Source organism: Abramis brama, assembly GCF_963993115.1.
Source record: "Abramis brama genome assembly, chromosome: 21".
NCBI lineage: Eukaryota > Metazoa > Chordata > Actinopteri > Cypriniformes > Leuciscidae > Abramis > Abramis brama.
In genome coordinates this window covers 23920818-23943310 of record NC_139983.1, presented here as the reverse complement: position 1 = coordinate 23943310, position 22493 = coordinate 23920818, and the positions used below count along the sequence as shown (strand labels likewise).

Here is a 22493-nt window from a genome sequence, read left to right as displayed (position 1 = left end):
GGTACCAAAAATAAAGGTGGGAGAAGAGCCAGATGAGGCCTACATCCTTTACACCCCCACTCCAGTGCTGATGACCTCTAACCTTGTCTGAAAAGACTGGTGTGGGAAAAGCAGCACGCACTTGAACACAGCACAGGCCCAGATTCCAAACAGGTGGCAGTCTCTCTGCTTAGCAACAATTGTTTTGGGGCTCTTTTGATGAGGTTATATGAAATAACAACAGGAGGGAACTGTTCCCCACCAGGTAACCAGGGGCAGTATATGGTGGGAATGTAACCTACTATATTAGACTGGTGTGGCCATGCACTGAGTGGAGTGAAACAGCACGGCTGGTTAACCATGTATGATCTTGCGAGACGCAAGGAGTGAAATCCACAGCTGTGCAGTCGTTTGTTGTCATGAAGACATCGCCCTCTTTTGGCCAAAAGCTGTTAACACTATCACAAGTTCAAAGCAGTATGTTGGAGAACTGTAAAGACTTTTTTAAAGGATTTGTAGAAGAGAACTCCAAAGTAATCTGATTATGTAAAAACTTCCTGTAATAATCTTTGAACATTGCATATGATTTTACTTCAATTTATGTAATGTCATGCAGCTTTTTTTATTTATACATTTCCTTAAATACAATTTTCCAAAATCATTTTAGCTTAATTATATTCTTAAAACAGTTCACCAAGACAGACATTCCTTACATTAGTATATTCTTTATACTTTAATTAACTACAATTAAACTAAAGTTTAAAATGTAGAATTTCCAACTTCATACAGTGTTTAGAGGAACACAATAACGGACAGAAGAAAATGGTAGGGAAAAAAAGTATTTCTATTGCAAACTTTTTAGATAAAAGGTTTATGCCATGCTGGGCCATTCACTAAAAGATTTCCAATAGAAAGGAAGAGGAATATCCACATCCGTTTTTTTGTTTGAAACCCGTACGTATGGCTCTGTATATGATGGCAATGACTTCATAAACGTAAGATAGCTCTTAAACAGGCTATTGATATGTGATTCTACTACCATGAGAAGATCATTCAGATTTGAGTTGAGATTCTCCATGGATATTTCATCGTACAGCTCCTGGACTTTACTTTTGGCAGAGTCTCTGAGCTCAGACCAACCTTTTTTAGCCTCCCGCATCCATTCACGAATCTTCTGTGTAACTTGTAAGTTCCCTGCCTCTTTGTAAATCCCATTGATGTGTGAGGAAATGTCTTCCAGTTTTTCAGTCCTGAGAGAGTTTAGGAACACTTCTGCCCTCTGGATGTAAACCCTGACAAAGTTTAACATGTCCTGGAACACCTTCTCCAATGTGAAGTTATCCCATCTCTCTATTGCCTGCATAATCTGATCCTTCGCTGATTTCATGGCAGACCTTAGATCTTTCAAAATGTTCTTCCCACTAATAACCTTAGTGGTACCAGGAAGAGTAAATTCTACTTTGTTGATATTACCTGAAACGGAGTCAGCAATGGCTTCCATGAGACTAAAAAAACTTGTAGTAGCTCTATCAGTTGCCTTTGAAATGGACTGCCTGGTACTATTGTACAACTCTTGCCCGGTAAGCTTCTCCTTTAGACCTGGCAGGTGGAATTTTGTGTCCTTCAAGAACTTCATGGCAGCGTCCAAGAGAACCCGCATATTTGATTCATACTTCTGAAGGTATTCATTGGCGCTGCTGAAGAACCTTCTGCTCAACTCTTGAAGATCCATCTGGGGAAAGTTTTCCAGTGTTATCCTCCACATATTTTTACCCTGTTGTCTGAGCTGCTCAACTGAGGTCTGTAGAGCATTAATCATACGCGGGATCTCCTGGTAAGCTCTGTCGATACCGTTGGAGAGTGCGTTCTTCAGTTTTAGGGCAGCACGGTTCAGGTCCATGCCAAGGTGATCAATGTGGTACTGGTTGATAAACTTGTGAAGAGCTGCTATGATAGACGGAAGTCTGTCTTTAAGGCCATTAATCATGTCTGAGAGTCCATTGATATGATAGCCAACCTGAACGCTCAACTTCTCAGAGTTCTTCAAAGTCACCTTGAAACTCATCAGGTCTGTGTCCTTGTCAGGAGTTGACTGGATAAACAATGCAGACATTTTGTTACAATATTTAAATAAGTTGTATAAATTGTTGAGTAAAGATTATCACTCTCTTACCAAATATCTGCTGAACAGTTTCGCATAAAACTGAGATGGTGACCTCCTAGTGAACTGGAACCCAATGAAGCCAGCTGCTGGTGAGGATATCGAGGACGTGATTCCATTGTTGTGCGATGCATAACGAAAGCTCATGTCAGCAAAGGTCTGGCTTGAAATGTCAATGCCCAGTGTATGACGTGAAGGACTGTGGTGTAAAAACACATTCACAGTAACATTAGTATTGCAATTTTGCAATGCGTAATGCACAACAAAGCCTATAAAACAGAAATTCAAGCGATTACCTGGGAACTGAAGACTCTTCGCGTTTCATTCTAGAGAAACAACAAAAATCATTAGGAAATTATGACAGGAGAATTTATGAATGTGTAGGTTTGAGAAATTGATGTGTTGTTCAGTTCTTACCTTAGATTCTGACTAAGGTCATGCTTCCAGTTTATATTCACATCACGATGGGTGAAGGTACTTTTTCCATCTAGACCCAGAGCTCCATTCTTAAAAATTATGGTGCCAATCACTAAAAATGAAATGTGAAATAGAATATTATATTAATTTATTAATTAATAATATTAATTGAGAAATATAGCAAAATTCTTGACAGATCAATCATGTATACACAAAATATACATGCATAATTATTGGTTAGTTTAGAAGTATATAATGTAATATTATGTTTGTTAAAGTTATTATAAAGTGCTAATAAATATTCATATGAACTTGCAAAAGTCTTTTAAACTTACCATCCAAATTATACTCCAGGAAAACCATGGTGGATGTGCAAGTGGACTTCATTGTGCAAACAATTCCTGACTCTGTGTTTTCTATATTTCCAGTCCATGTATTGTTGTAAACTGGGGCAGACATTTTGACAGTGGCTGACAGGGCACCAAAGGTTGGAATAAACACACCAGCTGGGAGATGGAGTGATATCTCTGGGACTTCGATTTTTTGTTCAGGGATGATAATAGTTGGCAATTCAAAATGATATAGTGTTTTTGTGATGTCATCCAGACGTATTGGGTACTCACCAATATCGAATGCTTTGGGAAGGTTAAATGGTGAGATGGTGATTTCATACTCTGGCAAACTGACAAACAGATGGGCCATTTTGTCTTTCAGATACTTAGTTTTAGCATTTATGCTAGGGATTTCCACTTTTGGTAAACCAGGCAAAATGATATCAAAGTTAGGTGTACTGATCTCATTGGGGATTTCTAGATTTGTCAAATCAATAACAAAGGACGGCACATGGAGAGTAGTGAAAGGTACGGTAAACTCTGGAACAGCTATAACTGGGGGTATTGAGATATAATCAGGCAGGTCAGGCTTTTCGAATCGCATATCAACCTGTCTAATCATTTGTGGAATTTCTTTAAACCAATTCGGAATGCTCACTGTTGTTTGCGGGATATTAAACGTCACACTATTTTCAAACAATTTTGTTGGTAGCGCAAACAGTGTTCCCTCCATGCTCTTGGTGTATATCACAACAGTCGAAACATTGAGCAACTGCAATTGGTCAGTACCGGTGACCTCACCAAATTTAAATATGTCCCATAGACTCTTATGGTAGACTGGCAATTTGATTGACTTCAGGAATGCAACATTCCCCTCAATGGATTCAGACATTTCCATGCGAATTTCAGATTGATCGTTTGATAGTGTCAGATCAGAGGAATGGATCAGCGTTGCTAGTTGTTCCTTGCCACTCCAAAGTAATTTTTGCTTGTCTGAAGTGATGGAAAGATCTGCATTCTGCACTATGCCAGCATGACCGAGGTTACTTGGCTGTGATAAGTCAATATCAAGATTGGCTGACAAAGTTGTCAATGGAACAAACTCAAGCGTCAACCTCACATTTTGCTTTCCGTTTGTTGAAAATGAAGCAATACTAGCTGCATTAGTGCTTGTATAAGTCATAGTAGCATAAATACGCCGCAGAGTGGCCTCAAGAGCGAGGTTCTTAGTGACGTCCATATTCCAGGAACCAGCCTTTTGGTGGTAGACCTTAGAGGTTACATCAGTTTTCAGCGTGGAACGAAGACCATTGGCATTCACATAAATAGTTGCTTCATTGTCCAAAGATCCAGCAAGATTTGCACATTCCATGATGGTTGTATCTGTTGTTCCTTTCCAAGTGCTCTCCAAAGACAAATAGGATGACAGTGCCTCGAGAGCAAAATTGTGATCAATGCTTCCAGTGCCTTGCGTTTCGATTATGGGTAAATTATAAGTGTAGCTAACTTTGACATTAGAGGCTATATTTGGCTTAGACTTAGTATTACCACGAACCACTTGATTTAGGTCCATCGTAAAAACTGGAAGCTTAATTTTAGCTAGGTTTGTTAAGGAAGCCTCCATATTCCTCTTTGTGAGGCTCACAGTGCTTTCATGACTACATTCAGCACTCATATGTACCAAGGACAGGCTTGTGGCCATCTTCAGACCTCTCCTTTTATTGATGGTGGTACTACCGTCAAGTTTAGCTTTTAGGACATCGAACACGGATACTGACGAGACATCAAACTTGATGACAATGTCAGACTGATTATACAGGCCACCATTGGCATTCAGATTTATTATAGGAGATTTGACTGAGAACTCATAGGTCATATTTCCAAATGCAGGTATCATGATGTTATTCTGAATTTCAGGTATTGTAAATGTGGGTAGGGTCAAGTCTTGAAGCGTCTCAGGCACATGCAAGACTGGTAGCTCCAAAGATGGAAGCACAAGGGTGTATGATGGCACTGAAAACCCCATCAAAGGAACTTTAAAGCTTGGTGTGCTAACCTCCTTGGGTATGAAATAACTAAATGCAGGTAATTCGGCTCGGAAGGCTGAAACTTCAATGTTTAGTATGGGTATGGTATATCCAGGAACAGTGAAATATCTTGGCGGCTGGTTTGATGTGTCAATTTTGTACTTTTCATTCTGAATTCTGGCTTTGTTGTAGGAATTGGTGAGGGCATCAAAAATGTGGTCTCGCCCGAGTTCAAATTGCAGACTCAAGATCTTGGCATTCTCATTGAAGGCTTCGTAGATTGGTTTAAGGTTTAGATCAAATGTGTGCTTCTCTGGGTTTTTCTGATACAAGAGCCTGAAATCAATGTCAAATGATTGCTGAGGAGTGGTCAGAAGATCTTTCAGACCATAATCTTCCCAAAAAGAAAACTCTTTGATTTTGGGTGTTTTCATATCCAGGTATGGGATCATAATTTCTGGGATACTGAGTGGAACAGTCAAGAAGTCAAGATTGGCTTCACCATCAACAAAAGCATAGATTCCAGCTTCATTTTCACTGTTATCCAAAGTAAAGTTGTGTTTGTATTTGTACTGATTGAAGCGAGCCAGACCTACCCAAAAAGCATGTTGCTTATTGGAGTTCAAGGTAAATCCAAAGTCATCTTGGAGATCGATTTTTCCAGTCAGCTTAAGGGGCAAGATAATTTTAGAGTTCCCTTTATTCCTGCAATCAAGTGTGACCTCAAATGGTTGAACCAAGAACTCGCATGCATTGGATATACTTCCACTCACTTTTCCAATAAGCTCAGCGTTATGTGAAATTCCTATTTCCATTCGGACATCCTCCATTTGAGCCTTTCCTTTAAGCGTCAAAACACTGCCCTTAATGAAAGGAGCCTCAGTCTCAGCCCTGGCATCAATAGTAATGTGACTCAGGATAACAGATTCTGCATTAACTGACTGCTTCATCTTAAGGTTTCTGCTGTTTGTTTCTCCATCAAAATTGAGTTTTGCTGTGCCAGCGTTGACAGTGAACTCAAAATTGCTCTTGTGTGTAATTTCATCAGAATAGTCATCAATGGACTTGATGGTCCTTGATGGACTTAATGGAGACCACTTTCCACTTCCCACTGTTCCAATGGTCACGGATATAATCCCTGATTCAAAGCGAGCCTCTGCTGTTTTGGTTATTATAGCCTGACTGGAAACATCTATGTTGGGTATGTTCAGATTATGCGTGTAAGTTGTGTCCATATTTGCAGATATTCCATTTTTTAAAGTAATGCCTACATTGTTAATTAAATCAGCTGTGTATATATGAGTGATGACTTTAGCAGCTGTCTTGGCTGTTGCTTCTGCTGAAGGACCACTTAAGAGAACAGAAGCCTCATGATCAATTCCAAGGGCCATGTGACTAACTTTCACAGTCTCACTAATAACCATTTTTCTCATTTTTGGAGCTTCAATTTGAAACATTGCATCCAGAGTATAGTCAAGGTATTCAAGGCTTGACTTTCCCATTGAGTTCAGAGTAGCTTTAAACTGTGGGGATTTGGGTGTTCTTGTTGTGTTCTCAAGAGCTGCTGATGTCGTCAATGTATAATGTGGACAATCTACTTTGAATTCTCCATAAAGTTTGCCGAAAGCTGGTAGACATGGTTCAAATGGAATTTCAGGGATTTTGACTTCGGGGATTGTCAACATGGTGATCTCAAAACTATCCAGTTTTAGTTTAGGAACAGTGATCTCTGGGAATTTGATCTCTGACAGAGTGATCTCTGAGAAAGTAAAATCAGGCAAGTCGGAAAGATAAAGAGCTCGTAAGTTCCCGAAGATGGCTTCAGGGTCCACTTCAGGCATTTCTATCTGGCGAACTTTGTCAATGAAGTCAATAATGCTCTGCTTGATTTTCTCAAAGTCAACTGTGATGGAAGGAAGACTGAACAGGTCCAGGATAGTGAATCCTGGTATTGCTATCATTGCTGGAATTGTAATATCATGTATCCTTGCCATTTTAATCTTAAAGGCAAGAACCTCCAGAGTTGTGAATGGAAGAATAAAGGTGGGTACATCAATTTCTGCTGTCTTTAGAGCGTTGAGAACTCCCTCCACAGCTTGAGTGATTTGATTGAGGAGCTCCTTATCTTCAAACATCTTCTTAATTTCATCAATGAGTTTTATGAAATGTGATGAGATGTATTCGATCATGTTGACGTAAGCAACACTTGCCCTTTCCAAGTAAACCAAGATTTCATCTCTGATGTCCATGTCACTGACTCTCTGCCTAACATCTTCGAGCATGTCTTGGATCTTCAGTTTTATGTCTTTATATGCAGTAGTGTGAATTACATCTATAATATTCCTGCAAACTTCAGCTATCCTTGTATTTTTCATTTTCTCCAAATAATCAATAACCGTCACCTGCATCTCTTTTATAAACTCTCTGGATGCCTCTATTTTTAGTGGGATTTCATAAACTTCATTTATCTGCTTGTTAATATAATTGACTATGTTCTTTACTTTTTCATTTACTTCATCAACAAATGTGTTGTAATCAAAAATTCTTAATGTCTTTATGATCGAGAGAATGTGCTCATTTAAATTATCTATGATCTGTTTGAAATCCATCAGCTTTAACAGAGAAGTAATTCTGTCCAAGACCTCCAAAACCTTATCCGAGATGTACTCAAACTGGATAGATTTTAAAGTATCCACTACAGCCTGCACTAGCTCTTGGATTCTATACTGCTTGACTAATATAATGGCCTGCTCCACAAAAACTTCAATTTTCTTGTCAGTTTCATACCTTAAAATAAGCTCTTGTGCATTTAAGTAAACTCTATTGATTTTCTCTGGAATTTCGTACTCCTCTATCCAGTTGACAATGACATCCTTTGCAGAATCCAACACTCTCTCAATGTCTTCATATGGGATTTGATCAGATAGTACTTCCACATATTCAGTCAAATCAAATGAGATTATATAGTCTCTCAGACCTTCAAGTAACATCTTAAGGTCAAATGTCTCAACAATCTTCCTCATTTCGCTCAGCTTTTCCTGAAGTTTGGTTTTAATTTCATATTTTGCATCCAGTTGTTTTAACCAAGAAGCACTGCTGTCCTGCAGCTTTTGTAAATCAATCTGTCTTATTATATCTTCAATACCATCAATGCCTCTGATGATTGTTTTGGTTATTTCATATTTCTCATCAAAAGCTTTAAGTTCATCTTCAATCTGCGTCAAAAAGTCAGAGACAGAATTGGCCCACGATCCACTCTCAATGCTATCTTTGATTTGAATCATCAGATCCCGAATTCTGGTCGCTAAATCAATCATTTTCTTTTTAGAAGCCTCCTTAAATTCCTCAGCATATGCATCAAGGTCATCTATTGATACAGTGAAGTCATGTATGTAGGAAATCAGCTGGTTCTTGACATTGTTGACTTTGTTCTCTAGGTCCATGTCCACTATAATGTCATTTACTTTTTGAGGGAGTTCATCCAACTTGTTTCTAAACCGACCTATCAAACCATTGATATCTAAACTGTTGAGGTAGTTTTGGAGGGATTCGAATTTATGAAGAATTGCATTTTTCATCCTTTCAAAGGCAGCAGGGAAGCTCTCGATAAATGGAAAATAAATAATGTGACAGTCGCTGTTCTTATCATACTTGACAAACCCAGAAGCACTAAACTTTTGATTGTCTAATGGAATATCACTAGATATTGTTTCAGTGTTCAAAAGATTTGTTTGAAGCACTCCGGAGAACTGGACCCCCATCTCATTTTCTTTGTTGTAAATATTGACATCTTGGTTGTATGCATGATTATTTAGCTTTGACTTAAACTTCCATTCCACAGACTGTTCATTTGGTATCAGAAAGCTGTCAATCTTGTTTTCAATGTGCGTTTTAGCTGACTCTCCGTTTGGGAACATGTGTACAACAGAAGCTCTGCATTCATGGGACTTAGCAATGGCCAATGGTTCAGCTTTCAAAAGGAACTTACTGTAGAGCTGACCACTGTGCTTGCCATAAAACTTCACAGTGCCATCACTGTTCAAAATGGCATCAATTGTAAGGCTAAACGGCATGGCCATTGTGCGAATGTTATTTTCAAGACGTAAAGATTCACAATTTATTTGTGTCTTGCTGTTCATAACAGAAGACAGTCCAGCAAAATCCAAGTCGAAGTTGTTACTTATCTGGGAATCAAAGACTTTTGCTGTTGTATCGCATTTGATGGTGCCTGCCAGCTCTGCATAAGTAAATTCACAGCTGTGCTTAAAGTTATCCTCTTCCCCATACTTCCCACTGAGGCTTCCAGCAGCGTCCATCTTAAATGGCTCCATCTTAAGGTGGCCGTCACCACTGAGTCCAAAATCAAAAATCTCAAGTTCATTATTAGCACTTATCGATGTGATAAATGGCCTCATATTAATCTTAATGTCATGGTTGTAGGACGCTCCATCACAGATGAAATTGTCCATTTTGGAGCGGTAAGCCAAGGTCCATAACGTTACAGTCAGGGTATGTGTGCACTCTGATCTCATTTTCTGTAAGGTACCCATCATAGTATTAGACAGACTCAGTCCTTGCTTATTAATACCAAAGTTCATGGTGTTTCTTGCAGTTCCATCAAAGGCGTTTCCTTTAAAAACACTGGTTATATACACTTCTTTGGGTGATATCTTACCCTCCGCACTGAGCTCAACTGTGTTATCCTGTGTTGATCCTTTTGATACAAGAGACATGGAGGCTCCATCGCCATCAATACCACCATTGAAGTTATTTTCAAAAGTCAAAGAAATTCCCTCAATGGTTGTCATGCAACTGGTGGTCAAGCCATTTGCTCCAAAAGTAAGTGTGCCTTTGTGTGTCCCACGTCCATCTTCAAAATTCAGCAAACCTTCTATGTTAATTTCAAGGCCATTACTGTTCAGGGATCCAGTTAGGATGGAATATGCACGATGTGTTGCTTCATCTGCCTGGGATTCAACTTTCATTTTGGCTTCTTCACTCGTGACATCAAGTTCAGCTTTACAGCGGAGCGCTTTTCCAAGTGCAGTCATGCTACCATCTGACTTCACAGACAGCTGGCCTTTCTTGTGCTTTAATTCTGCTACGTGCTTCAGAACATCATTTTGCGCATTTGTTTTGGACAAAAGCGACAGCTCTCCATTGACGTAGGATCCTTTGATCACATTCTCACCTTGGATGATTGAGGAGTCAAACTTCAATGTGGACTCTCCTTTTCCTTCTCTTTTGAGCATATTGTAGATATAAGATTGGCTAAGGGTGGAGTTGGCATAGAGAGAGCCTACCTTGATAAATCCATCAAAGTTTCCATCTCCAATGACTTCATCACTCGTGGAAGCTGACTGAGCCGAATAATACACAGAGGTGTCCAGACCAAGTGGACTAGATGCTTCAACCCTGTAGTTGGTCCTACCACTGATTTTATCAGCCATACTCATAGTTTCAAAGGCACTCAGGCTGGCGTCAAGTAAACAATGACTGATGGATCCATTTACAAAGTACTTCAGAGTATCATCGATTTTACCAGTGATCATGCCCATACCTATGTGAAGAGAAAAAAAATCGATATTTAATAAATAATGAAAAAATGAATAACTAATAATTTAATAAAATGTGATAAGTATAATAATAACAAAGTTCTAATGTCACGAAGAATGTAATAGAAGTAAAATAAATTCAAATAAACTGAAGATGTCATTATGACAGTCATCTTTGGGCCAGATTTACTAAACACGCAAATTAAAGAACAAAGACGCTGCTCATGGAAGTCATGCTTATCATTTCCATAATAACCATTGCATTGGTAAATAATGGTGCAAATACCAGAAAATTTACTAGCGCAAACCTTAGTAAATCACTGAAAGGGAAAGTCCAACAAATGCATATGCAATAAGGTCAGCTGCAAAAATAACTGTGTCCACGCCTTTTCAGTGCTAATTTTTCACTGCATGTCTTTAGTAAATCCTTACAGTAGTTTTTGAATGACAAAAGAGGGTTTGCGCTGATGCAAGCTGTTAGTAAATCTGGCCTGTTGTGATGAGTTATAATGACTTAAATACCTTCAATTTTGTATGACAGGGGTGTCACAGGGCAGCTGGCCATCACTTTGTACTTAGCAATGTAACTGGGAATGTCAACAGTGTTGTTTCCCCCTAAGATGGAACCCTCCCAGTCATAAAAGTTGCTGTTCATCTTGACAGACACCTCTGCTACACCTAACATGGGCAAGGAGAAGTCCAAAGCACGGGGAATTGTGAATGATGGAATCTTATAGTTTTTCTCAGGAATATCCAGGCCAATGAGAGGAATTTGAATCTGTGGGAGTGTTAGGGCGGGAGGGATGTTCAGTTCAGCAGATGACTTTCCTCCCAGGAGAAGAGGAAGTGAAATGGAGATTCTGCCTTTGTTGAACTGGTATCTCATCAGTGAATCACTGAACATAACAAAAACATGAAGAGAAAAAAAAGTTTAAGCTCAATATCAATGTATATAATATACATACATATAAACACTACCAGTCTAAAATTTGGACACACATCATTGTATTTTCATTATATTATATAAAATGTTAATGTAATACATTACATTAGTGGTCTATATATACACCCTTGGGACTTCCTCATGTGACAACTACACCGGCCTCCCCTATATCAGCAGATATTTATTTTTATGTAAAAAGTAACAAATAGTGTCACTCACGATTTAAGATATATTTTTTCCGGCAAAGATGGCAAAATGAGCTCTGGGGTGCTTCTCTTGCTCCTCTGTATGTCCACGAATGAACTGCCTGCCGACAATTTATCCAGCCAAATATTCACTGCCTTGGGACAGAAGGACCAATTATGAAATGTTCATCTTCAGCAAAGCCATTAAAATATTCAAATGGTAAAATACATGCAATTTAGACAAATCTCAAGTTTGATTTGATGCACTTACCTCTAACCCTTTTGAAACAATGTGACGAAGTTTCATGTCAGTCTTGGTGACTTTCTGGTCAAGGATATCATCAATACTTGTCTGCAGCTTGCTACGGTACTCCTCCATATTTGGAAAAAGTTTCTCAACTTCAGAGTTTATATCTGACTTCATTTCAAGTTCAACCTTATTATTATCTGCAAAGTCACCAAGAAAATCATTAAAAACTCAATGACAAATTCATTCCAGGAATATTTGCTTCATTAGCAATGTGTGCTTTATTACCATATCGGAGTATGGCTTTCTGCACAGATGTTGTCTCCGGCATGTTTAAGGCTGTTTCAAGCTGCAGGATGAGCCCATTATTATTCTTTAAGGTGGCTGTGGCAGAGGTGTCCATCTGTAGTGCTGGCACTGCCAACTGAAGCTCAATCAGACCATCCCTCATAGACTCCAGCCTTCTCAGAAACACATACATATCCAGATTAGCATCAAATGACACTTCCCATATCAGTACTGTATATGTCATGTTAAAATAAAAGTCTCCATAATGCTGATGGGATTGCAGTGTTCCAATATTTTTTCTGACTACTGAGTGTTTACTAAATAATATTTTTTTTAAAACCAATTGTTTATACTGTACCTGGCATGCCCAACTAGTGAAAGCTGTGGGATGTCTTTGTTAGTTACATCAATTGTAATACCACGCATCTTTTTTCCTTTAGCGCTGCTATCTGTAACTGCCAACTTGATGCCAGCTTCAAGGTCATAATCAGGGATCTGAAGGTCAGTGGTGAGGATGTTCTTATTGCGATTGTATTTCACAACTGCTGTGACTTCGGTTGGTTCAGCACCTTAAAATAAGAAGAACTTATTTTTTAGACCGATTTTCTTGACAGCTTACAATCATTGAAATGCAAGCAATCTTGACCAAATAAATACATTTTTAAATGTTCATAAACTGTTTTTATTAGTGGTTTTTAAAAAGCACATGATTTACTGAGCTGAGATACTTTCAATTAAATAGCAAATAGGTTATATTTACATCAGCCATAAGCCATGATTTGTTACTTGATAACTTGCGGATGAATTTCTATGAAATTCTGTGACAGATCAAAATCTGTGTAGTGCAAGATGAGTCATCCTCATCTTTGCTCCATTCCATTTTCCCAAAAGGTAGAGGTGCTACATTTTTAATGCATGTACACTAAACATACCGTTCAAAGGTTTTTGAAAGAGGTCTGCATTTATTTGATCAAAAATACATTAAAAACAGTAATATTGTGATATAATATTAAATATACTAGAATTGTTTTTAATTATCAATAGTAATAGTAGCTGTGGTAGTAAAATATTATAAAATCTTTTTTTTTTTTTTTATATTTTATAATGTAATTTATTCCTGTGATGGCAAACCTGAATCAGACATTATTCCAGTCTTCAGTGTCAAATGATCCTTCAGAAATAATTTTAATATGCTGATTTGGTGCTCAACTATTTTTTTCTTATTATTATCAGTAGGGAAACTAGTTGTGCTGGAAGTTTTGTCTAAACAGTTTTTTTCTAAGATTCTTTTATGAATAGAAACTTAGAAATGAACAGGATTTATTTCAAATAAAAATCTTTTGTAACATTATAAATGTCTCTCTAATGTCACTTTGGATCAACTTAATGCGTTCTTGCTGAATATATGTATTAATTTCTTTCAAGAAAAATTTTACTAACCCAAATCTTTTGAACGGTAGTGTATCTGTTAAAAATAACTTTTGACAACATTTAACACAAGCATATCCTGTAGATAGAAAACATATTAAACATATTAAAGCTGCAAAAAATTAAAAGCACTGAAAAATGTTCAATGCCACTGTTAGAAATAAAATAAGAAAGAAGTGATGTCATTCAAATTGTTTAAAAACTTACTCTCAGCCTTGAGAACAATTTTCACAGAGTCGACTTTATGGCGCCCCTCTTTTCCCTCCCTCAGCAATGCATAGGCAATCGTTGCCGTGTACTCAGGCACTTCTCCTGTAGGATGAAGTTCCAGAGCAAGCCTGGAAAGAAAGTTTTTCCTGTTATTGTTTTTAAGTGCATAAACCATGGAAGTAAATAAGTTGTTTGCATACTGTACATCCACTTGTTTCTCACCTTGTCTCTCCTGTGAGAGGATAGTACGGGGCATTATTGGTTAAACTTGCATTTGAATAGCGCAAAATAGTGCAGTAATTCATCCCAGGAAAGATGGGATTACACTCTGTTGAGTCAGTCCTGTCCTCTACCATGGAGGGAACAATCTTAGTCTGAGTGGAGGTCACTGAAAGCAACTTGTTACTATTGTGGAAGAGAAAGAAGAAACATATTTTTCTTTATGTTCCATTTGAATCTTTAATATCATTCAGTAGTATAGAAAAAAAGTGACCCCTGAGTATAAGTATGTAAAAGTATAAATGCATAGTAAAAAAAGCATCTAATAAAAAACAATAAATGAAGGATACTGAGAGGTTAGATGGCCTACCTGATGCCGAAGAGCTGGATGTTTCCCTGTGGTGCAGGGATGGAGAGCTTGATCTGACTGTCACTTACAGTGACCTTGGCATTAACAGCGCTTTCATGGTACATGTTTGTGTGTGTCTCAATCCCAGCTACCACAAATTCTGGGATATAAACACCCATTTGGGTAACAAACTCCATTCCCACAGATGGCATGAATGAAAGCTGTTGCTGTGAATAAAAACAGAAAAAACATGCATAATTTACTACTTAATTGTGACATGACAAAATGTACACTAGTGAGAAGGATTACCATCATGCGCTCAATGGTCATGCCTCCTTTGGCTCCAGGGGCCAGAACTCCAGATAGGGAAAACTTCAGTGGAAAACCAGCACATGTAGGTAGTGTAAAGGCCTTGTCCAGGAACATATAGTGGACAAAAACCTCATTCTCTAAGCTAGATATCAGCTTTCCCATTAACTGCAATAGCAAGAGAATATCACACTTAAATTTACAGTTAAATTTTGTTGATGAAGACTGAGATTTTTATGGTAATGCATTTAGAGTACCATACTTTCAAAGTCTATGAATAACACTTACATTCACAGACATCGACTTAAATGTTTCTGTGTATAGTTTAATGTACTGAATGATGAGATTGAGCTCATTGGTCTTCAAGTATCCCAGTTCTGTTCCCATAAACCGCAGGTAGGCCAGGCCTTTAGGAGCATCTTCGATCTGTTCGAGGCGTTTTTTGAACTCTGAGAAGTATTCTTCCATATTCCTCATGATGTCTTGAGGGACCTTAAGGGAGAAGATATTTTTAAGCATTATGTTTTATTTAGATGGGTTTTCATTATACACTTAAAAGATTTGAGATAGAATAGATTTTTAGATATTTACCTGTCTTTTCATCCTTTTACCTCTTAGTGGGGATATCCACTTATCCAAAACCCGTTTGATGGGATGTGGAATATTGTCATTGGCCCAGTACATGGCTTTTGAGATCGTATCAGGGAAGAAACCATTTTCACCAAAAAGAACTTCAATGGCTGGCTCAAAGCCTTCACCTTCAAGGCCAATCTGAGAAAGAAGTGATCACATGCATAAATAAAAATGGAAAATATAGGCACACAAAATATTGATTTTATGATAAACTTATACAGTACCTCCAGTATTTCTGCATTGAAATTGTCAAGTGTGGTGGCTAAAATGACTTCTCTGGGCATGTAATTGGCAGAATCAAAAATCATGTTGCTTTCTACTGAGCCAATCAGAGGGACTTCAATTTTGTAGTTGCGTGAGAACTTTGTGAAGTCCATAGTGTTAAAGCTTGCATCCCCTTGTACAGCTTTAAGAATGTAGTCCTTTGCTCTAAACATAGACAAAAAAAAAAAAAATACATATATATATATATATATTACGGATGCACAATATATCAGTGCCATATCGGTCATAGTTTTTTTTAAAGTTATAAATATCAGATGATAGTAGAAGTAACAGATAATATTTGATATCAATTGTGGATTATCAATTGGATATCAATTGTGGATACCTTTGCCATAATCTAACACTCACTTCAAGTTTATCTTTAAAAACACTAATGATTTAATAACACTGTTAAATATAATTTATGTTATGATGCCTAAATTCACTTAGCATTTAAAACAACTGATTTTAGTTTCAAGTGTTTTATGATTCATTTATGAAGACAAAATAATATAGAATTTTAAGTTATCAGTTATCGGCAATAACGTGAAAATAATTATAAAGCATTTTAATATTGGTGCATTCCTAAAAATGATTAAAAGTATGAAGACTGGGGTTATCTTGACAACATAAAAAGTATTTATTTTGTCTGAGGAAAGAATTGGGAATTTGTCATCAAGAGGTAACATCTTTAATCTTAATACAACATGGCCAAAACTTCAAACACTTTTGAACATTCATTGTGCTACATCCTGAGCACATTTTCTGCTTCTGCTTCCAACGAAAACATCAAGACAAATCATTTTGAACTAGAAGGCCATAATAATAAACACATTTAGTATTGGAAATATTAGTGTACATACGTGCTCAGGTTTGGATCTTCTGATTCCAATATGTTGGTGATATGGGAGGAGACAAAGCTCTTAACCTGCTCATTTTGCTCACTCTTAAGTGTTCTCAGCACCTTGTTTACTACCTCAGGGTTCCTCATGAGCATCAGATATGCTGCAATGCGTTTTTGTGCTGGTGCCTCTGTATTCTCATACTGTTGTATCAGGGCACTTCTCACCTAGTAACAACAAATCAAAATATCAAATGCTTTAGAATGAATCCAGATCATACTGTTTTTCACTTTAAATTAAAGCACTAAACCGATTTTATTTGAGTAACCGATACATCATTTAAGAACTGGAATGAGGATAATCTAAATGTTGTAAATCTTAACAAGAGTTGATTTACATCTGAATTCATTTCCATGAGTCTGAAAGCCTGGATAGCTGCTTTTTGTACTGGCAGAGAAGCGTACGTCTGGCCCATGCAATTTAGGAGAGAAGACTTCAGAGTTGGGAATCTCTCCATGTACTTTCCCATGACACCAATAACCTGTACAATAAATACTTCGGTTAATATTTAGACATTTGTGTTCATTATATATGCATCAGATGGATGATAGAGAGTTAGATGTACCCTTAATGTAAGGAAAGTGCTGTCTTCATCTCCAGAGCAATCACCTAGCATGAACTCCATGAATTCAGCTACTTCCTTCACTTCAGGTGTTGACGTTGCTTGGTCTTGAGGAAGTCTGGTGCAAAATATACATTTATCCATTCAAATTCCACTTAAAAACAGAAAATCTTGACCTATGCTAACTGAGAAGCTAACTGAGTAAACATCACTGACACTTACTGTTTCACAGTGTTGGCAAGAGCATACATGATGGCTTTACTTTGCTTGTTTTGGGCCATGCTCAGCATGTCTCTAACCCTCTGAGGGCTGGCCTGGGGTAAGAGACTCAAAGCATAAACTATAGCATCCACCTCTCTGACTGACTCATCAGAAGTCCTGAGGATCTGCATGATGGCACTGGTACATTCATTGGTTCCACACTGGAAAAGTGTCTGCCATGTAAGCCACTCTGAGATCTTCATCATCTCATCAGCAGCTCCAGAAAGTGTTTCATTTTTCAAGCCACGGACTTCAGACACCAACTTGTGGAAGAGGCTGGCTCTCTGTTGACTCTTTCCTGAGCTGCTAAGTGTATTTAGCTCTCTCACTGTGGCAAGCACATCATCCTTTGACTGAACAGGAAGCTTGTCCTCCACCTCCTCTAAAAAGAGCTTCTTCTCAAGAGTGTCTGTTCAGAAGAAAAAGACAGAGGGAATTTGTTTATTTATTCATATTATCACACCTCTATACCTCTCAAAATCTTATAAAATACAAAGTAAAACAAACTATTTTACATTCTTACAGCTTAAGGTTACTCACCATCTTTACTGAAATATCTGCTGTTTATTTTCACTGAATCCTGTAGCGTTAGACTCTGTTTTACTTCTGAGGAGATACCATACTGCAACCTGTAGGAGAAATTATAACATTGATGTTCATTAACATTATATAGGTTATGCCAGGTTTGACATCAATTATGATGTCATCATCCTTTTTTTGTCACATAACTAATCACAATGCAGCCACTTTAAATATGTGCATATTCAAATTGCGAAAATGAGTTTAGAGAGCTAAGACGTAAAAAACAACTTTCTGAATAACGATTTAAATTTACTTTCATAAAGCTATAATATAATAATAATAATAATAATATAACAGCACAGTTTTTATTGTATAGACTATATTTATGGTGCTTTTTTGTCATTTTTGGAGCTTGACAGTTCTGGTCACCATTCACCCAGCTAACGGAACGCTCTCAAAACTTTGGCTAAAGTTCTGGCAAAGTTCTCTCTCAAAGTTATGATGAGCAAACATTCTTAGTAACATTAATAGAGTTATCTGGTCTCAAATTGATAGCACATAAAGGTTATTTATACATCATTCATGTTTTAGTTGGACAGTCATCTAATGTTTTTTTTAATGTTTCAAAGCGGTAAGAAAACATTCAAAAGAAACATTCCCATAATGTTCTCAAAATGATAAAATGGAATGTTCCCTTAATGTTGGTAGTACGTTTAAAAAAACGTTCAGAGAACTTTCAGAAATGTTTTTATAACTTAATGGGAATGTTAGCAAAATATTCTTACATTTGGAACAACACAAGGATGAGTATTAACAACAGAATTTTCAATTTTTGGGTGAAGTATCCATTTCTGATCAGGTCAGTAACCAGGCATCCAAAACAAAGCCTTTATGGGAAGAGATTACGCACTCATGTGAGAACGGGATGAAGATATGCTTCTCTGTACACTGAGCTTCAGTCATGTGCTTTCTCCTGTTGTCAAACTGATAGTTGCAAGTCTGAGTACTGCTGATTAGCTTGGAGATAAGACCATTCTGTAAAAGTAAATTTCAGTTAAGTTGTATGAGTAGCATTTGTGATTGAGATGGATATGAAAGAATGGATATTGAAAGAAATAAGCCATGTGTGTTCTACCAAGCCAGGCAAGAGAGACAGGGGGCTGGTGGGGAGACTGTGAGGTGAGAAATGGCTGCAGCCCGACAGATCTCTGACTACAGTGACATCTGTGTCAATGTCCTTCCGTGAGTTGACTGTGACATCAGTCTTGCACATGCCGTGGACTGTGCTCTTAAAAATGTAAGAACAGAGAAGTTTCAGACTTTTGAACCCCACAGTATCTAAAATAAGTGTATTTTACATATGACAAAAATACAATGTATGAAAAATTTGTGTGTCTACTCTAAATTTTTGTTTTAATCTCACCATTTTTTTATTGTGTTCTCCCTCCAGGACTGGCACAAGAAGAGCAGAGATGATTCCTCTTTTGATGTTCAAAATGTTTTCTGGCTCATCCTTCTCTGGATAAATGGAAACACTCGTTATCTGCTCCACCACAAAATTCAGAGGGTTCCTGGAAAGGGGTATCAAAAAGCATTATTGAGTGAAATATGATACTGGACAATACTGAAGGAACTAGGGGTATTTCCTCTATTTAAGAGGAGGAATATCCCAAATATTATTGGCTGTTCCACATACTTCTCCATGGCAACCTGGAAGGCCTCAGCTCCAGCAGCCTGTCTGTAAACAGGTTGACCCTGTGCGTCGATGACTGACACCTCACTCAGGATGCATTCTGTTGTGTGGAGGACAAAGTTGCACGTCTGTGGGACCTCAATTTCAACCTGATGGTGGACAGAGAAATATACATCCAGTATTCTCATATTTAAACACTACCGCTCACTACCGTTTGTGGTCAGTAAGATTTTTTAAAAAAAGAAACGTACTCAGTTACTAACTTGACCTCGGTTTCCTGAGATGACGGGAATGACTGCATCACTAGACGCAATGGGAAAACTCATTTTTCTCTGATTACTGAAGATTGTAGAATAACGCAGTGAAACTGAACCAATGACTGAGCAGCAGAGCTGCACGAACCTATTGGGAGAAAGCCCGCCAGAGCCCGCCGAAATGGGCGAAAGGGGCCGTAATTCGGCCAGTTGGAGTGGCTTGAAGGGACCGGCCCTGAGGACTGTAGACAGGTTCCATGTAGGAACCATGAGAGGGCGGGGCGGGTTTAGCCTCCAAGACACCTTGAGAAAACAAACAACCAGGTTGTGCTTGCCTACGGACTGGCCGGCCACAGGAGTATAGGGGAAGGCTGGGCCAGCTGTGGGCCAGCGTGTCCCTGTCCCTCAAGAACTATATTGGGCAGTGAGAGTTGTCTTCGGAAGCAAAAGGGTCGACCTCTGTCTTCCCAAAGATACTCCAGATCATACAAACCATCTGGGGGTGAAGTGCCCACTCTCCCGAGGACACTTAGCCCCGGGATAGCTTGTCTGTCCAGCAACCCAACCTGCCTCAGTGAGCGCAGTTTGGGTTGTGCCCATAATAGGAGGCATCTCACCAGTTTGTACAGAGGCCTCGATCTGAGTCCACCTTGGTGGTTTATGTAGGACACCACTGCCACGTTGTCCAACTGGACTAAGACATGGTGCCCTTTCAGATCTGGCAGTAAGGTTCTGATGGCCAGAAAGACTGCCAGCATTTCCAGGCAGTTGATATGAAGCCTTTTTTCTGCACTTGACCAGGATCCGGAAGTCGGCCTGCCCTCGCATAGAGCTCCCCAACCCAATTTGGAAGTGTCTGTCGAGACCACCTTCCTTCTGGAGACCATTCCCAGATCCACGCCCGATGGAACCAACGAGGGTCCTTCCAAGGGGTCAGGGCCACGATGCAGCCGTGATGCACCCTGATGCGGAGGCATCCGAGATGCCATGCGTGGGCTGGAACTCGGGGTTTCAGCCAGTACTGTAGGGGCTGCATGTAAAGCAGTAAAGCAGTACTGGTGATGCGGAGGCCCAGCATCCTCTGAAACTTCCTGGAACAAGATCTGCTGGCTGGAGGACAGTGCTGTATTGATCCTGAGTCCCAGGCTTTCCAAATGGCTGAGGAGCATGGATCTGTGAGCGTCTGGCCCGCCTCCGACTGGGCTAGAATGAGCCAGTCATAGAGGTAATTCAGGACACATACTTCGTTCTGTCAGAGTTCTGTTCAGAGGGGAGAGGGCCACGTCCATGCACTTCGTGAAAGTGTGTGGAGCTAGAGACAGTCCGAATGGAAGGACCGTATACTGATAAGCCCCCCCCCCCCGCCCCCCCCCGAGGCCACCATCCTTCTTTGGACCGAGGAAGTAGCGGCTGTAAAAGCCTGACTTGCTGTGGGTCGTAGGAATGGATTCTATAGCTCCTTTCGCTAGCAAATTCATCACTTCACTTTTCTGTATTTTTAATAAGATAAATGCAGCCATGGAGAAAAAAAAAATCTTACCAACCCTAATTTTTTTAGCGGTAGTGTATCCTTATCCTTATATAAAAATAGGTTTTTAAGGCCATTTTAAGGAAAAAATGTTGTACCTGACAGGAGATCTTTGGCCCATTCCTGAGGTTAGCTGTACCCGTCACCCCATTTTTGCTCTCGGCTGTATACTGATAAACATATTTTCTGAGGTTTTTGAACCTTGCAGACACTTGAAAAGAAAAAAAGCATTCAGTAATTGTCATTATAATGTCAGTGATAAAAATTACTTTATTGCAATTATTTCACAATTGCCTGGTTTCACATGATTAGTGTTTATGATGACTTCTGCAGTATTTAAGAGTCCGTTCTAAATAATCAGATGAACGGAAGACCTTTGGACCATTTGTTGACAGAGTGGCACCTCTCTGATTCAATATTCTTGACGCATACACATGTACCAGAGTTCAGTGCTGCTATCTTCTGCAGCCGATAGACACAGTTGGTCAGACTAAAGAAACTCATCCTGATTGGTTGCAGATAGAATAATATATGTCACAACTAACTCACAACAAATTCCACCAGCTTGGCTGTGTGGTCATTAAAAATCAAATCAACTAACTAAGATAATCAGCATGTTGTGTATTGGTTCCTCCTTACATGGGCATATGGATGGTTGTTCTTCTCCACTGTCTTCCTCAACTACCTCAGCATATGCTTCTACAGAGACAGATAAAAAGTAGTAGCTGAATAAATTAAATCAGCTTTATATTTAGCAAAACACAGCAAATCTCAGTAAGCAATAACTACAGAGTTCTTCTAAGAAAGGAGGACAGAAAAACAGATAAAACTTAAATGTAAAAACAGTGAACAATCTCTAGACTTCAATTCAAACACTGCAATATATTAAACTTTGTATAATCTGTTTTCATAATAATTACTAGAAACTTTATTTAGAAATTTGAGTAAGAAAAAGACCTAATAATACAAATAAGAATTACAATAGGATGAAAAATAAGAAAAAAGGGGAATCTGGCAAATAGGTGTAATTTTTAAAATAGGGGAAGATGTAGATAGCACAAACATAGAGTACAAATGTATAGTCAAAACTTATAAAAGAGTAATAAATAAAAATCTTACCTGCAAATAAATGTGCACCGAGGAGGAGTAATAGACACAACTTAGTGTCCATCTTTATGGTCACTAAAAACTCTTTCTTTGTTCGCTTTTTTCACTAACGTCTCTT

The 22493-nt window shown here is 38.5% G+C and overlaps 1 protein-coding gene across 1 annotated transcript; it reads right to left on the bottom strand.

The window, feature by feature from the left end:
- Positions 1 to 701: 701 nt before the first annotated feature.
- Positions 702 to 22493, bottom strand: apoba (apolipoprotein Ba). Its single transcript, XM_084097727.1, has 29 exons — positions 22388 to 22493; positions 21908 to 21967; positions 21367 to 21479; positions 19490 to 19635; positions 19217 to 19364; positions 18929 to 19081; positions 18704 to 18828; positions 17812 to 17900; positions 17233 to 17680; positions 17014 to 17128; positions 16786 to 16929; positions 16410 to 16615; positions 15507 to 15711; positions 15241 to 15420; positions 14938 to 15141; positions 14650 to 14817; positions 14362 to 14567; positions 13995 to 14177; positions 13770 to 13900; positions 12493 to 12703; positions 12135 to 12307; positions 11871 to 12046; positions 11634 to 11755; positions 10994 to 11367; positions 2893 to 10476; positions 2558 to 2669; positions 2437 to 2466; positions 2153 to 2339; positions 702 to 2071 (listed from the first exon to the last, which is right to left on the bottom strand). Exons 1-29 carry the CDS (start codon positions 22437 to 22439, stop codon positions 851 to 853), a joined length of 13266 nt encoding a protein of 4421 aa, XP_083953853.1. The 5' UTR covers positions 22440 to 22493; the 3' UTR covers positions 702 to 850.

Bases quoted from the DNA above. Each gene is read 5' to 3' on its own strand.
- apoba (XM_084097727.1), bottom strand. From the start codon at position 22,439: ATGGACACTAAGTTGTGTCTATTACTCCTCCTCGGTGCACATTTATTT. The intron at 21,480-21,907 runs GTAAGGAGGAAC...TTTCTTTTCAAG, and splicing joins ACAACCATCCATATGCCCAT to TGTCTGCAAGGTTCAAAAAC. The intron at 12,308-12,492 runs GTACAGTATAAA...GTTTCTGAGAAG, and splicing joins TCACTAGTTGGGCATGCCAG to GCTGGAGTCTATGAGGGATG.